Raw genomic sequence first — 16,666 nt, 5'->3', positions numbered from 1 at the left:
GTGTGGCTAACAAAATTTTAAATTACATTCACCTATGTTTTTAAACATGGCTTGCATCAATTTCTATTGGGCAGTGCTGGTTAGAAACATGGGCAAATAAACTTGCCACATAGGTGGCCTCTGAGAGACTGGGCAGGGTAAAGCACTTAGGCTTTTCCCCTAGTCTTTGGATCTGCTTCATCTGTTTTTCTATCATGCAAATTTATTACTTTTTCAATTCAAGATGGGAGCAGAAAAATTCAAAATTTAAGTGAGAGATTCCTAAGCCTCACCCCAAAACTACTTAATTAAAAATCCTGGGGGTAGGGGACAGAGACATTTTACAAAGCTCCACCACTGACTCTGATTCACAACCAGCACCCAAATGTCTTACTGGGGACCCATACCTGGCTGTGCCAGTTCACATGTCAAAGGGCACTGATTTGGAGAAGTGGACAGGCTGAAGATCACATGCAGTCTCTAAGCTACGTTTCTGGCTTTACATGATCATGGACAAGCAACCCAACTCCTGTGAGGTTCAGTTTTCTTATCAACAAAACAGGAATGACAATCTACCTAGCAGAGTTGTCAGGAGGACTAGAAATGATGCCTTTTAAGTAAGAAATACATTGTCTAATGCAGAATAAACACTATTTATACTCATTATTGTCATTGTCAAGAGCAGCCAATGAATAATCTTATGTTCTCTTCAGTCACTTGCCTGAATTGTTGAAATGTCAGCCCTGAATGATCCTCCAAAGCACTAGGTGGAAACCCATTCCCAAAGGCACATTTAGAAACATGATAAATCACCTACTTTTGAAGATACTTACAATTGACATTAAAGTTAAAATATAATGTTGAAGGTTCGCTCCATGGTATAAAACCATTCTGTTGTCTGCTACCACCATCACTTCTACAAACCGTGGATAGGATAAAAAACGTTTTGTTCTTCTGTGGGTCCCCTTTTCCCTTGTGCTGTCTGTTTTGCTACCATTGGCAGGAAGCGTGCTTGTGGTTAAGCTGCTATTTAACACGGCCATGTCATCAGCCAGGCTACTCCTCCCTCTCCATTTTCTTGTCCTCGTTTTCCTCTTGTCCTTACTGTGACTATTTCTATGTTCTGTAACAAATCAGATGGCATGCATTACATTTTGAGCCACATATATTTCATACGAAGAATTTAATTTGACAGGTCTTAAAATGATGCCTCTGTAGTCAAATTTACATACAAAAATCAAGTTGTACCCACTATGGACTCTCCAGGTAAAACTCAATCTGTGCTCTCATTTAAATGACTAAAGACTTGAAATCAGCCTTCTTGGAAGCTTCCATGATGTGTGTGTGTGTGTTAGTTGCTCAGTCATGTCCGACTCTTTGCAACCCCATAGACTGTAGCCCACCAGGCTCCTTTGTCCATGGGATTCTCCAGGCAAGAATACTGGAGTGGGTTGCCATTTCCTTCTCCAAGGAAGCTTCCATAAATGCTCAGGTAAATTATTAGAAAATCAGGCCTGAGTTTAGGGGAAACAATTGCTTATTCTCTTCATTTGGTAACAAAAGTCTGACTGGGGTTTAAGTGGTTTGTATTCATTGTTCTTTGCTATTCATAGAGAAAGGGCCAACAAGGCAGCTATAGAGCTCTAGAGAATGGAAATGGAGATACTTCATGTACATCACTTTTCATATTCAATGAGATACAGTGTAAAGGGGCCTGAGCAGTGCGCAAGGTAATAGTACAAAGAACTACTGAAAATGCATGACATGGTATTATTCTATTACCATATTCAATCACTGTAATACATGAAATGTAAGAATAGAATCACTGCTGTTCAGTGCCTACAAATTTTTAATTATTTCAGGGCTCAGTTAAGGAAGTAGATTATACTCAGAGAATATGAATAGGTATTTGGGACTGTGATATATAATACCAGATGGGCTCTCCTCATTTCTGATTCTAGCCTAGGTACCTCTTGGATTCTACACAATCTTGCAGTTGAAAGTGTGGACCAACAACATCTGCCACCCCTGGAAGCTTGTTAGAAATACAAACTCTCAGGCCCCGCTCTAGACCTAATAAATAAAAATCCACATTTTAACAAGATCTCTAAGTGATTCATATTCATGTTACAGTTTTGACAAGTACTAGTTTTGAACCTGGTTTGAGGCTTGTGTTGCTGTAGGTGAAAATACTCAGTCATCAACCACACAATAAACAAAATAAGCATAAAAGTGCCTGCCAAAATATGCTTTGAGTAAAAACAGAACTTAATCAGTTATCTTGCCAATCAAATCATAAATGTGTTTCAAAGCTTTAATGCCACTAATCTGTAGTCCAAATAGGCAACAGAATTGCACAACTAAGAAATAATGCTTTCCTAAAACACAATTAATGGAATTTATTACACCAGTAATAACAACAAGTTAAAGTTTTAGTCCTTTCATATTTGAGGGGCTCAAATATTTAACCATTATAAGCTATTTCTAAAACAATCAATTAGGCCAGCATGTGTATTTTGCCTAAGTAGAGTGTTTTAGTGGTTGTTAAAACAGCGATATCAGTCCAAACTGTCAAACAAGTTATGTGTAGTGCAGCTTTAGATAATGTGACCAGCCCTAAGCCTGGTACACAGTAGGATTCAACATTAGACTATTTTTCTTCCAGTCTCTCTTTCAAGAGTATTCATATATGTATGCGTGTGCACTCAGTTGCTTAGACGTGTCCAGTTCTTTGTGATCTCATGGACTGTAGCCCGCCAGACTCCTCTGTCCATGGAATTCTCCAGGCAGGAATACTGGAGTGAGCTGCCATTTCCTCCTCCAGGGGATTTCCCCCAACCCAGGGACTGAACCTGCATCTCATCTGTCTCCTACATCAGCAGGTAGATTCTTTTACCACTGAGCCACTTGGGAAGCCCCATTCATATATGTATATCCATGCCATATAGGTACTTAGGCTGTCATTCCAATTTTAATGCACCAGTGATTATAAATAAATATGAATCAAGCACCTACTACATGCCAGATATTGAACTAGGCCCTTTTACATTGTATCTTATAATTCTCACGCAGAGAAAATTACCTCTACTGTACAGATGAGGAAAGTAAGTCTCAGAGAGATTAAGTAACTTGTCCAATGTCACATATAGGGTGTGGTGGTATCAGGAATCAGGCATGGATTTGATCAACACCCTAAACAGTGCTCTTTCTATCACATAAGACTACTTAAGAGCTAGGAACTGAAATGGGCTCATGATTTGGTTGACAGTTTCTAAACTGAACCCATACTGGAAAATAGTATCTGGTGCATATTTTCACAAACACTAGCTTTTTATAACAGGTGTATGGAGGCCACATTGAAAACTGGATGTTAGTTTGTACTGTATTTCAGATTCCTCCTCTTTGTCAAGTATCTTAAAGTGGAAGGTTACGTTTTTTATTTGAGATCTTTCTTTCCGTGTATGTGTTGGGTCATTTAGTCATGTCTGACTCTTTTCGACCCCATGGACTGTAGCCCACTAGGTTCCTCTGTCCATGGGATTCTCCAGGCAAGGATACAGGAGTGAGTTGCCATGCCCTTCTCCAGGGGATCTTCCCGACCCAGGGATCGAACCCAGGTCTCCCGTATTGCAAGTGGATTCTTTACTGTTTGAGACATTTAAAACATAGCTATAAATGTTCTTCCAAGTCATGCTTTAGCTGCATCCCATACATTTTGATATGCTGTGCCTTTATTTTCATTTATCTCAAAGTACTTTCCAACTTCTTTGATTATTCAGGAGTGTGCTATTTACTTTCCAAATATATTTGAGTTTCCCATTTTTTCTGTTATTGATTTCCAGTTTCATTTTACTGTAGTCAGAGAAGATACTCTGCATTACTTCTATGATTTTAAATTTATTGATATGTTTTATAGCTTTGCATATGGTTTAGTCTGGAGAATGTTCTATGTGTACTTCAGAATAATATGTGCTCTGAAGTAGACTGTTCTACAGATATCTGTTAGGTATATAGTTGGTTTACAATGTTGTTCAAGTTTTCTATTTATTAGTTAATCTTCTCCTTAGCTAGTCTACCTACTACTGAAAGTAGTATTGAAGTTTCCAACTACTACTGTTGAATTTTTTATTTATCTCTTCATTTCTGTCAGTTTTTGCCTCGCACATTTTGGTGCTCTGATATGAGATGCATGTTTGTTTATAACTGCTAAATATTTCTAATGAATGGACCCTTTTACCATTATAAAACATTTTGATAAACATTATATCAGTAAAGTGAAGTAAGCTTGTCACAAAAGCCAATAAATTATATGATTCTAGTCATATGAAATTTCCAGAATAGGCAACTCTATAAAGACAAAAGTAGATTAGTTGCTAAGTGCTGGAGGCAGGGTGAGGACCTTGGCAGGGGAGTTGATAGCTAATGGGTACAGGGTTTCTTTTTCAAGTAATAAAAATGTTCTATTATTGACTGTGATGGTGGTTGGCACACAACTGTGAACACACTGAAAATCACGGGACACTTTAAATGATGAATAGTATGGTATGTGAATTATATCTCAATAAAGCTGTGAAGAAAAGAAAATATGTTACTTAGTTTGTGAAAAGCAAATAATCTTTACTTACTGTCTTCCATAAATATTTTGACTTAAAAGATTTATTTAGAGAGAAGTATAACTGCAGCAAGAAAAATACTGAGGAAATACTATATAGAATTCCCTCTTACGATCACATAGAAGAATCACCTCTAGAGAATCATCAGGGGGTACTTGGGCATGGGAAAACCTGAGAATAAATCAGGCACTAATTGCAAAAAAAGTACACTTAAGTAGCAAAGTTGAAAAAATTAAGGCATTAATCATTAAAAGAGATTTCTAACAAAGAACAGAAATAATGGAGAATAACTCATGCAAATCCTAATACACCTGGAAGACATTTCATTCACAACTAATCTTTGTATCAAAGAAACAATTTAGTATGCTATATATGGTATAAAAATCCAGGAATAAAATTATGTTTTCAGAATCAAAAAGAGCATCTTCTATTACATACTTCCCCAGTCTTTTACCCATCTGACCTTTTATCTTAATGAGTTAGAATATTTATTGACCTAATTAGCCCAACTAATTTCTACCACATTAACCATTTTAGCAGGCAGTTTTGAATTTGGCTTTACAAAGACTAAGAGCTTTAAAGATTCAAACATTCACTATGACTACAAATCCAAGAACATTTTTACTGAGAATGGAAAAACCAGACACTTTAACTGGTATATCTACTCAACTCTCTTGCCTCTGAATAGAAACTGTTAATATCAGAGAACGATTTTCACCAAGGGACACACATTATCAGAATAAAACGAAAGCCATCCACATCTCTCTTTAGTGACCTGATAGCATAATGGAATGAAGCTTAGTATTTCAAATTTGCAATGTCACTTTGCTAATAGTTTTATCAGAATGAGCTACATAATGAAATTTCACCCTGGTAGAAAGCACGGTATAAATGATCAGTGTATTTTTGCTCTTCATTTTACCCACATAAAGCTTTACACTTATCACTTTTTAATAAGATATAATTTTATACTATAAAATTCGTATTTTTAAAGTATACAGTTCAGTGGTTTTTGGTACATTTATAGAGCTGTGTAATCATTTCTATTATCTAATTTTAGAATACATGTATTGCCAAAAGCAGAGACCCTGTACCCATCAAGTTATCACTCCTCATTCTTCCTCTTCCCCTCAGTCTTTGGCAATCATTGACCTATACTTTGTTATCTATGGATTCGCATTTAATACAAATGCAGTCATGCTTTTTGGGTCTGGCCTCTTTCACTTAGCATAATGTTTTCAAGGCTCATCCATGTGGTAACTTGTATCAGCATTCTATTACTTTTTGGTGCCATCTAGTATTCTACTATACAGATGTATCACCTTTTGTTCATTCATTCATTCATTAGTGGGCATTTGGGTTCTACAATTCAACTGAATAATGTTGCCTTAAATAAGCATGCACGATTTCTTTCTGTGACTATGATTGGATTTCTCTCTAGGGAGAATGACTGTTCTTTTTAAAAACAATTTTCTGGCTTAAAAATAATTCTAAAGACAAGCTGTTTGTACCCTTAAATAATCTTTTCTGAATCACTTCTCTTGGCCTTAGTTTTTTGACCTCTTCAATGGGTATATGAATAGCTGTTTACACCCTTAAGGGTATTTTGAGACTTAATAAAGTGTATAAAAAATTACTTCCAAATTACAAACTGAATTTTAAAACCTTTTTTTTTTTTGTATCTATTTTATGCAAAGCACTGGCCAAGTAAGTTGAAATAAACAACAACAAAACAGAAATAAGACTTGGGAAGGATCCTTAAAGACAAAGTATCATAAAAACTTAAGGTAGTATCAATATTAAAAAACATGACAGCCAAAAAAAAATTTTTTTTGCTTATTTACTGGCAAAAATGTTTTAAATGAACTTCATTTCACATTGCCATGCCATAAAATGCATATGGCACTACTAAACAACTGGAATTATTTTAGAAAATAACATTCAGGCTTGGTTATTCTGTGTTAGTTACTCACTGAGTGCTTCCCACCCATTGGGGCTGAGCTAAGGAGAGTCGAATGTTAACATTAACAGCTGGGAAGTTAATCATTGTTCTCTATGTTTATAAGGTTGATCAAAATTTAACTGAAATTACCTTGAGGCACTGAGCCACCTTTTGACCTCATGGTCTATGTGGGCAGGGGAATCACAGCACAGGACCAAAGGGAAGACTGGAGTGCTGGGATTTTACCAGGTCTCCTTTCTGCCTCTCCAGTACGTGACAGCCAGAAGGAAGTGGACAGGAGTCCGCAGAGGCTCCACACCTGGATTCTGGAGCCAGACCAGCCCTGGTTCATGGTCCTGCCTTAGCATGGCTCTAGCTGCCCCTTCTTGGGCAATTTCCTATCTTACAGGTTCAGTTTTCTCATCCGTAAAAAGAGGATACAGACAGCACACACTTTAACGGGTAACTGTGACGGTTAAAACAGAAAATATGAAAAATGCCTGCTGCACAGAATGTGGCTCACAGGAAAGCTCCATTTAATACTTACTGTGATAGGAATTATTAGTTGCTATTGCTTTACTAGTAGTATGCAAAAGAGCCCCTCTTTATAAATTTGAATGTTGACATCAGAGTTTCTCAAACAAAACAATTCTATTTTTGGAAGAGTCTTCTAAAGGAAAGGAGGGAGGGACAGGAAGAAGGAAGGAAAGTCATAAAGACCAGCCCCCTGTTCCCTTGGAACTTGCAATGTAGGTAAGAGGCGCATGCAGACTGACGTGGGAAGACCCAGTCCGAGATGTAATGAGCTGGAAACAAATGCCACAAACACTTCCGCCTCTCAACTGGCTCCAAAGACTGATAGCATACAACAAACAAAAAGTGGAAGCTGAGGGCAGCTCCCGCCCTCTGTTCTAGTCATGTTTAAGATCTACCCTCAAAGAGTTATTCAGTGAAACCGCCAGAGAGAGACTCGATGAGACAGGAACCACAGTCTACTGGGATCAGAGGAAGATGGGTAAACAAGCACAATGCAGGGAAGAAAGAGATAAAACATAAAACAAAAATAGCCATAAAACCAATGAATGTTCTAATATAAAGAACAATGTGTTTCCAGAAACTGGATGGGGAAGGAACTAAGGGAAAGAATTGTTCTGTGTATATAAATTTCTAAAGCATATGAATGAAAATCATCAAGACTTAATTTTTTTAAGGGTACTCAGTTTGATAGCCTAAAAAACACAGTGAATTCCTAGATACTCTAGACAGTCACGTACCCAAATGTGTCCCATTTCTCCGGACAAACTGTTAGTTTTGGGGTGGGGGGGGGGCAGGGGGGGAATGGCATGCCCAGTCCAACATCTAACAGTGCTCCACACACAGGGCTAGGGGGACAAGGGTGCAAAGGGCCATGGCGGGAGAGATTTCCCTTTTGGCTGGCCAGAACCTTTATGGACAATGTTTCCCCAGTAGCAGTTTACAGAACGTTAGTCCCAGAAGATATTTCCCAAAACAAGCCAAGTGAGTTTGCAAAATACTTTATACAGCATTTACATCTGGGACTTTCTCCATACACAATAGCATTTTAAGAGCTCTGAGAAGTCTTGAAGAAAAGAAACCAGTCTATGTTTTGTTTATCCATGGAATCAGGAAAATTATGGGATATGGGCCAATTTATGAGGGGTTTAAAAGTCCTTGAAAACAGAGATGAAGAGGAGTATACTGACGGACTTTCCTCTTGGGGAGAGAAGGAAATGCCATTCGGAGAAGACAATTAGAAGCTTCTTGCAGTTCAAGGGGCTTTGATAAGTGGTTGGTGGTGGGTGGTGGGAGGCATATCTGAAGGTCATCACACCACCTTCCAAGGGCTGTGTGCCTCCCCTACACTGGGGAGGTAAATTTGCTAACTCAGGTGCAGAAGCTGAGACTCTTGCCCCAAAGGCCCTGCTGCATCCCCCAGCTCCTTCAACTACATGCAGTAACTACAACAACAACACTGACTACACTGTTACAATAATCCTGGCTCACATTTAAGCCTTCCACCTTGCCAAGCACTATTGAAAGCACTTTACATGGACTAACCTGATCCTTCCTCACAGCACCACATGTGACAAGCCTTATTAGCTCCATTTCATAAATGATCAAACTGAGGCACCCTTGAAATAACTTCAGAAAATATTTAAAACACATCTACTTGAAATAGCACAATGCTGAACATACCCGGGCCTGTATTTTATAGGTCTTAGAGTTTGTTTGGTTTTGCTATTAATATCCTGAAATAGACTCCTAGGGAAATGTTGGTTTTGACTCATTCCATCTCTGAGCAATAAGGGGAGATGGGCCCTTCTGCCCAGCGGGGTCCCAGCTGTCTACAGTCTCCATGCACTGTCTGCAGCCTGCTTCCAATGGTTGTTTCACAGGCCTTTTTGTGACATGACGTGGGATCTTCCAGGCCAGCGGTCTCCAGGAGAAATAAAATGTGAGCCCCACATGGAAGATAACAATTTCCAGCAACCACATGTTAAAGAGTCAAAAGAAACAGATGAAATTAATTTTAATGATATATTCTATTTAACCTAATACATCCAAAAATATTGGGTTGGCCAAAAAATTCATTTGGGTTTTCCACATCATCTTACAGAAAAACCCAAACAAATATTTTGGCCAACCCAATATTATCCTTTCAACAGGCAGCACTAACGCCATTTAAAGGGCTCCGGAGCCACATGGAGCTATTGGCTATGGTCCAGGCTGGTGCATTCTAGGCTCTAAGTGTTTTCAGTGTGAACACAGGAGGCACCGTGATGTGCTGCTAAGAGTTTGGGAGTCAGAGAGACCTATATTGAAATCCTGGTTTCTGTGCATTCAATTTGGGACCTTGGGCAGGTCACTGAAGCCCTCTGGGCCTCAGTTTCCTCATCTGCGAAACGGAGATAATGATGATTCTTACTTACCAGGGTGGTAGGAAGGGTTGAATCACTCAATATACAGGGAAAGTGCTGAAATAGAGCCTGGTGCAGAGTAAGCGCTATAGAGGTATTGGCCACAGCAACTCATTACTAAGGTTGAGCAGCCTTTTAGGGCTGCTAGAATAAAGGGGCTTCTGCTAACATTTCTGTGCAGCTCCTGGTGGCCCTGTGATGCCCACAGTGGGTCTAGGTATGGCTCCCATATCACAGACTAAAAGGCACTTGGGCTGGAGTCCTTTAAAAAGGCTTCTAAACAACTCCTAGAGAGCATATCTCCCACATTCCTTTGATACACCAGTCTCCCAGTTTCCAGGCAACTGAGGACAAGTTTACCCACTAGGCCTGCAGTAGAAACCCTGCATCATGATGTCCATATTCTGGCCACCACGGTCCTGAGTGCTTGTAAGGACACACTGTACTCTGATCACAGCTTGAACTCACCAGGGGCCCTCCCAACCACAGGCCACCAGCCCGCAGCACCCTGGCCCAGCTCATATATTCAGTTGCTATATATTCGGTGCTTGCTGTGACAACTTAATCCCTTAAGTGAATTAAAAGCCTAACGTCTTTCTCTATAGCCTTGATATACCTTTTTAAATGCTCTCACTAGTTTATTCATAGTTATTACACTTACAATAAACCCAGTGGCACTACCAAAATCCCATTTGAGTTGCACCTCTGAACATCCTCTTTCCAGGCACCATGCATTGATTTATATTTTATTTTTATATTTTCCCTGATTTACAGCCTGTAAAGAATATAGGAAGGAAGAGGCCTATGTTTGTTCAGGGCTCATTTTTCCATTCACTTTAGCTCCAAGATTATGAATCCCTTAAAAATTCGGAGCCTCAATCCTCTTATCCACAAAGACAGAGAAGAGAAGTTAACTAAAGTTCATTCCCATATTGAAAACTGATGAGTTCTCATATTTAATAAGATAAAAGTGAAAAATGCAGAAAATGAAGTCTTAAGATTCAAAAATTGCAAAACCCAACAGTCTCCTCTCTTGGCCACTCAGAGAGGATATGAAAAAAATGGGTAGGCACATAGAAGGAGACAGAATAACTGCAATGGAGAGAGACCAAGAAAAAAGAAATGTGCTATGCGTGACGTTAAAAAGTATCAAGGAAGGGACCATATATGTATCTCCATTTCTCACTACAAAGTGCTTATTTTGGAACTGCTAACATAGGTGACAGTTTCTAAAAACCATTTCTATTCTCTAATTTGACTTGTTTCACTGGAATAGCATAAAATGTCAGGATTAGGAAATATGCTTAAAAGAAAAAAAAAAAAACTAGCTCATAATCAAGTTACCTTTCAAAAACCATTATACTGCCCACAAAGGAACTTTGTGGGAAAATGGAGTCATGTCTCCCATTCCTGTTTCCCCCAAAATGTGTGGTCACACACAGCTGAATCTCACACTGCTGACTTCTGCTATGCATGCCTCCGTATCACTGTCCTCTGGTTTTCTCTCTTGTGTGCACATAATGTGAAGTAGAACACAACTGCATTCTTAGGGATTCAGGGTTTCTTTTGTAAATGTTTGCATCCATTAGGCAAGAGGAACCTATTCCTATCATTAACTACACGGCTTGAAATTGAAAGTTATGTTTCTAGATATCAGCTAGAAAGAAACACAACAATGTCCCTTTCCATTGGCACAGACTATGGCTTTGAATAACTAGACTTACAGAAGTCTTTCTGAGTCCATTTCTCTGCACCTGTGTCTTAGACAAACCCTATACTACTCTGTCTACTATGCTTTCCTGCAGCGTCATCCCGTGATAGCATGAAATCCACAGAACATGAAATGTTTGCAATAAAATAAGGAAGACGTATTTGAAATAAGGGTCTGCAAATGAAAATGAAACAACAAGCTGTAGTCTGGGAGAAAGTATTTACAAACTACATTTCTGATAAAGGGCTTATATCAGAATATATAAAGTACTCTTCACTAACACAAAAACAGATGTTCCAGTTTTTTTGTTTTTTTTGTTTTAGGAATGAATTTGAACAGACACTTCACCATAGAAAATACACAGACGGCAAATAAGTACATCATTAGTCATTAGGGAAATGCAAATTAAAACTGCAATGGGATACCACTACACACCTACTAGAATGGCTAAAATTAAAAAACAGAATCAGCCAAATAAAATATTGCCCAAACCAAGTCCTGGTGAAGATGCAGCAGAACTTTTATACCCTGCCATTGGGACTACAAAACTGTACAGTCACCTTGAAAAGCAGATGGGCAGTTTCTTATAAAGTTAAACATATGCTTACCATATAACTCAGATATCTCACTTCTAGGTATTTATCCAACTGAAAACGTATGTTCACCCTGAAATCTGCATGAAAGTGTTTATAGAGGTTTCATTTTTAATTGCCAAACTTTATCCCTCAACTGGGTAACAAACAAATCAAGGTCTACCCATACAGTGGAACACTATTCAGCAATACAAAGGAATGAGTTACTGATGCAGGCAACAGTGTGTATAAACCTCCAATGACCATGCTTAATGATTCCAGTGATACGACATTCTGGAGAAGGCCAAACTAGAGAGACAGAAAGTAGGAGGCTGCTATAAAGCACAGCAGGAATCATTCTCTATCTTGATTGTGATAATGGTTACCTGACTGACTGTATGCCAAAACTTGAAAAATTGTACATTGAAAAAGATGACTGTTTTCTAAGTATAAATAATATCTTAATAGGAAAAAAATGAAAATACTAGAATATATTATATATACATATGTAGTATATATATAATATAGTTTCCAATATAATAGAAAATAAAAATATCTGTGGCGGATTCATTTCGATATTTGGCAAATCTAATACAATATTGTAAAGTTTAAAAATAAAATACAATTTAAAATAAATAAATAAATAAAGTGATAAGATGCAAAAAAAAAATTTGTAAAAAATTAAAATCTTAGCAGGAAAATTCTGAGGTCTATCCCATTAATTTAAACTTTTCTCACACATCACAGGCCAAGTACATTCTTAACACCCTACCCTAACTCTAATGTTATGTGAGAGATGGGGAATTGATAAAAAAGGAAGAATTCTGCCAATATTTGCCACTCATTTATTTTTACTCCTTCTCAAAGTCCACTGCTCACAAGTACACAACCACTGTATTTTGAATTTCCTCCTGCTCCTTTCTGTGACATGCAGAATGCTTTGTACTTACTAATGATTTGGGATTGTACAGCATTTCCAGGCAGAGTCTGGTCCAGACACAAGCAGACTCTAGCTTCCCAAAAATAACTATGACAAGGATTCTATAATAATCTAATCATTACAAAGAACCTAACTTTGGCAGATACAAAGTTCAAGAATTTAAACCTCCAATTATATCTCAATAAAGATGCAAGAAATGAAAAATTTAAACCTCAACTGTATGAGTAAATAGCACTTTATTAAATGAATGGGTTTAGAAGAAGTAAACCCTTGTAAGACGAGAACCATGAGTTTCTCTGATGTCTTACTCTGAAAAGACAGCCTGCTCAGGTGAAGGTCTGAAAGCCCTCAAATTTACCCTAAGTACCTCCTGCCACTATCAGCCTGTACATCTGATGGCTGCCCTCTGTCCCAGGTTTCTGTCATTTCTTCCATTCTTTCTTTAAAGGACATGCATCTTAACTGTTTCAGGGGTTTCCTGGGAAGATGAACAAACTAGCAAGTATCTGTCTGACCCTTTTCCTTGAGAGTGAATGCGCTTTTGCAGAAAGGAAAATAACTGAGATCTGATGACAGGTGACAGGGAAAGGTCCTGATTTGGGACCAAAGGTGAAATGGTCCACCCTCGGGCTATCTCTGAATCCAGAAGTTTGTCAAAAGGGCTTGTGGGAGGGGACAGGAAAGTGTGTCATACCTCACAGAGACCTTACTTCACATCCAAACCTAACCTGTCATTTCACTTTCCCAACCGCAAACTGGCTCTTCTGGGTTTCAGAACACAAGCGAGTGAAACTCTTGAATGGTAGATAAGGTAGTCTCAAAAAATACTGTAACCTAAGGATCTTTCTATTGGTCAGTTTAAAAAAGGGGGGGAGGAGGTTTTCAGGAGGCTCCAGACAAAGGGTCAGAAAAACAACCTAACACACCACCTTTTGTGCTCAAGGAAATTACTCTGATAAGTGGCTCATCCCTGGTGGCTTTCTTCTTGCTGTGTTCTAGGTTTAGGGGCTGACTCTGCTCTTTCAAACTGTTGCAGATGCACCCTGATCTTAGGGTAATAAAGAAGAGTCAAAGAGTGAAAGAAATGGAAAAGATAAAAAGGGTCATAGGGAGCAAAACTAAAACTAGAAAGAAAACAGTGACTGTTCACAATAATGGCAGTGACAACAAAGTGACAAGTTCCTTCAGAGACCTAACAACCAACTGCAGTGTGTGGACCTTGTTTAGAGCATCATCTAAAACAAATGGACTGTAAAAAGGCATTTGGGAGACTATCAGGAAAATGCCAACATAGATACTCTTTAGATGATACGCAGTCATTACTATTGATTCTGTTCACCATGACAAACACTATCACAGGTATGTTAGAAAACGTATCTTCATTTTTCAGAAACATAGAGTATTTAGAAAATGACATCATACTTAGGTTTACTTTAACAAAAAGGAAAAATAAGAAGCAAATATGGGGAAAACACTTTCTCATCATTAAATGTAGATGGTACATACTGGTGGTTCGTTTTACTTCTGCCTGTACTTTTCTTGAAGATGTTCATAATAAAATGCTTTTTAAAAAACATGATGAAAATTTTTTAAAAATTAGATGAGAACAGGTCCTGTATTAGAAGTTTCTGTTTTACTACCCTTTGCCAATTTTACTGGCGTGCTGCACTATTAATGTTAAAACAAAATAAAAGCAATATTTTAATATAAATGTTCAAAGAATATAAAGCTGAGAAAACAAGCTCAAGAATTCAATTATTTAAAACAGTACTTTTCTAGTAGTTCACAGAGGATTTTAGAAGTCATTGCTGCTATTGACTATTTAGTAGACATAATAAGGTCCATCAAAGAATTTAATAAAGGGGGGAAAGGCATATAAAGATGGATGAGGAACAAAAAGAGGTAAATGAAAAGAAATTAAGCCAAAACAATAAACCCCAACTGAAAAAATCCATCTTTAAAGATGCCAATAGACCTTGGGTTTAAGGGTCAGCTGTTTCCTATTTACACAAGTTCCCTATTTACACAAGTTCATTCACGTCTCTTGAGTTCAGTTTTTTCATTTGTAAAATGGGAATAACTGACACATCTTACTCCCGAGAAGCTGTTATAGGACTAAATGAAAAAACCCACAATGCACTTTCACATTGACCAGCACATGGTCCCTTCACTGTGGCCTGTTCTTAGGCTAAAAGGCTAAGGGGAAACGATCTAAGGAAAGAAAAAGGCTGTGGGAAAGTGGTGGCAGGCTGGCCTCATACAAATCACTAATTAACCAACAACCTGAGGGGACTTCCCTGGTGGTCCAGTGGTTAAGACTTTACCTTCCAGTACAGCAGTGGCAGGATCGATCCCTGTTGAAGCTAGGATCCCACATGCCTCTCAGCCAAAAAACCAAAACATAAAACAGAAGCAATTGCAACAAATTCAATAAAAACTTTAAAAATACTAAACACACACACACACACACACACAACACCAGACAGGCTTAGGGCCAGCCAGAAGTAGGAGGTCAACCAAAGCTTCTGTCACTGCCTGGAACCCTCAAGCTGTCCCAGAATTGTTTACTTGAAGACCCCTTCTGAGGTTTGTTCCTTACCTCTGTCTCTCACTCCATTTGGGCCCAACTCTAAGGGCAGCTAATCTAATCAGCTAATCTATGCTAAATTATTAATGGGATACACAAGGTTAATGTGTAACAAGTATATACTCCAACAGAAGCAAGCTAGAGACACAGGCTTTGTGAGTCATCAGAACCTCAGTGGGAATTCCAGGCAGCAGGCAATCTTCCTCCATAACAAATTAGATTCTAGGAATGCATTTTAAAAAAAATCGTTCCAGCAAAAAAAAAAAAAGTTCCAGCAAAAATAATTCATACACAAATGCAATTCAATCAACAAAGGGACAGGCCAAAAAACTACTTTAGCCAGACTAGGACAAAAGGGCTGTGGAAAATGGTATGTTTAGGAGCGCTGTAACCCTTAAGGACTTTTTCTATGTCTCCGTTTTCCTATCTGCAAAAGTGGAAATTGAGGTAAAAATTAAATCTAATCCATGGAAAACACTTGTAACAGTGTCTGCCATGCAATAAGCACTCAATAAACATTAGCCACTGTTAGTATTATTTAGATGAGATTATATAGAAGTCAGAGAGGATGTTCTGAAAACTTGAGTGAAAAGGGATTTTTTTTTAGATGGCAGCTTCCATTTGTGTTTTCAATGAAGTTCGGCTCACAGCAGAGCAAACTGGAATCAGATCTGAATTCAAGTGTCAAGCCAATTTCCTATACCAGCTGTGTGACTTTGGACAAGAGGCTCAACCTCACTGAGACGTTATTTACTCAACCGTAAAATAGGCTAATAATAACTACCCACAGTATTTATGAATGAATGACATATGACAAGATATGGAAAGTGTGTAGCACAGCAAATTCATAGGCGTCCTGTATTTTCCAGGCTTTACAATTGCATCCTTGGGAGCCCAACCAAGAAGTGACAGTACACTCTAATGGGGTGACAGGCAGAGCTCCCAGCACTGAACTAAGACTAAGCCACGGTAATCCCATTATAATCCCACAGTTAGTACAGCAGGCATAAGGCAGTTTAGCTATGTGGGAATGGAGTCTCAGCTTTGACCAGCCCTGATGTTCCAAAGAAGTAGCCACAAGGCAGGAATTTTATCTGTCTGGGTACTGAGAGTGAAAGAAAGTGAAAGTGAAGTCGCTCAGTCGGGTCCGACTCTTTGCGACCCCATGGACTGTAGCCTACCAGGCTCCTCCCTCCATGGGATTCTCCAGGCAAGAGTACTGGAGTGGGTTGCCATTTTCCTTCTCCAGGGGATCTTCCCGACCCTGGGATTGAACCTGGGTCTCCCACATTCCAGGCGGATGCTTTAACCTCTAAGCCACCAGGGAAGCTGGGATTATCTCATCCCAAAGACAGAAACGTGGGGTCTTGACTTGGCTATTTG

General features: G+C 38.6%; 1 protein-coding gene across 2 annotated transcripts in view; it reads right to left on the bottom strand.

Moving 5' to 3' along the window:
• ADAMTS9 (ADAM metallopeptidase with thrombospondin type 1 motif 9) overlaps positions 1 to 16,666 on the bottom strand; it is a 163,189-nt gene that overhangs the window by 134,973 nt on the left and 11,550 nt on the right. For both annotated transcript variants that reach the window (XM_061396475.1, XM_061396476.1), the window contains exon 4: positions 813 to 1,102. In XM_061396475.1, coding sequence (XP_061252459.1) covers positions 813 to 1,102 — 290 coding nt within the window. The remainder of the gene's footprint in view (positions 1 to 812; positions 1,103 to 16,666) is intronic.

The sequence above is a fragment of the Bos javanicus genome, chromosome 22 (genome assembly GCF_032452875.1).
Source record: "Bos javanicus breed banteng chromosome 22, ARS-OSU_banteng_1.0, whole genome shotgun sequence".
In the NCBI taxonomy this organism is placed as follows: domain Eukaryota; kingdom Metazoa; phylum Chordata; class Mammalia; order Artiodactyla; family Bovidae; genus Bos; species Bos javanicus.
Note: the sequence above shows the minus strand (reverse complement) of the source record. Positions and strands in the feature narration are given on the sequence as shown.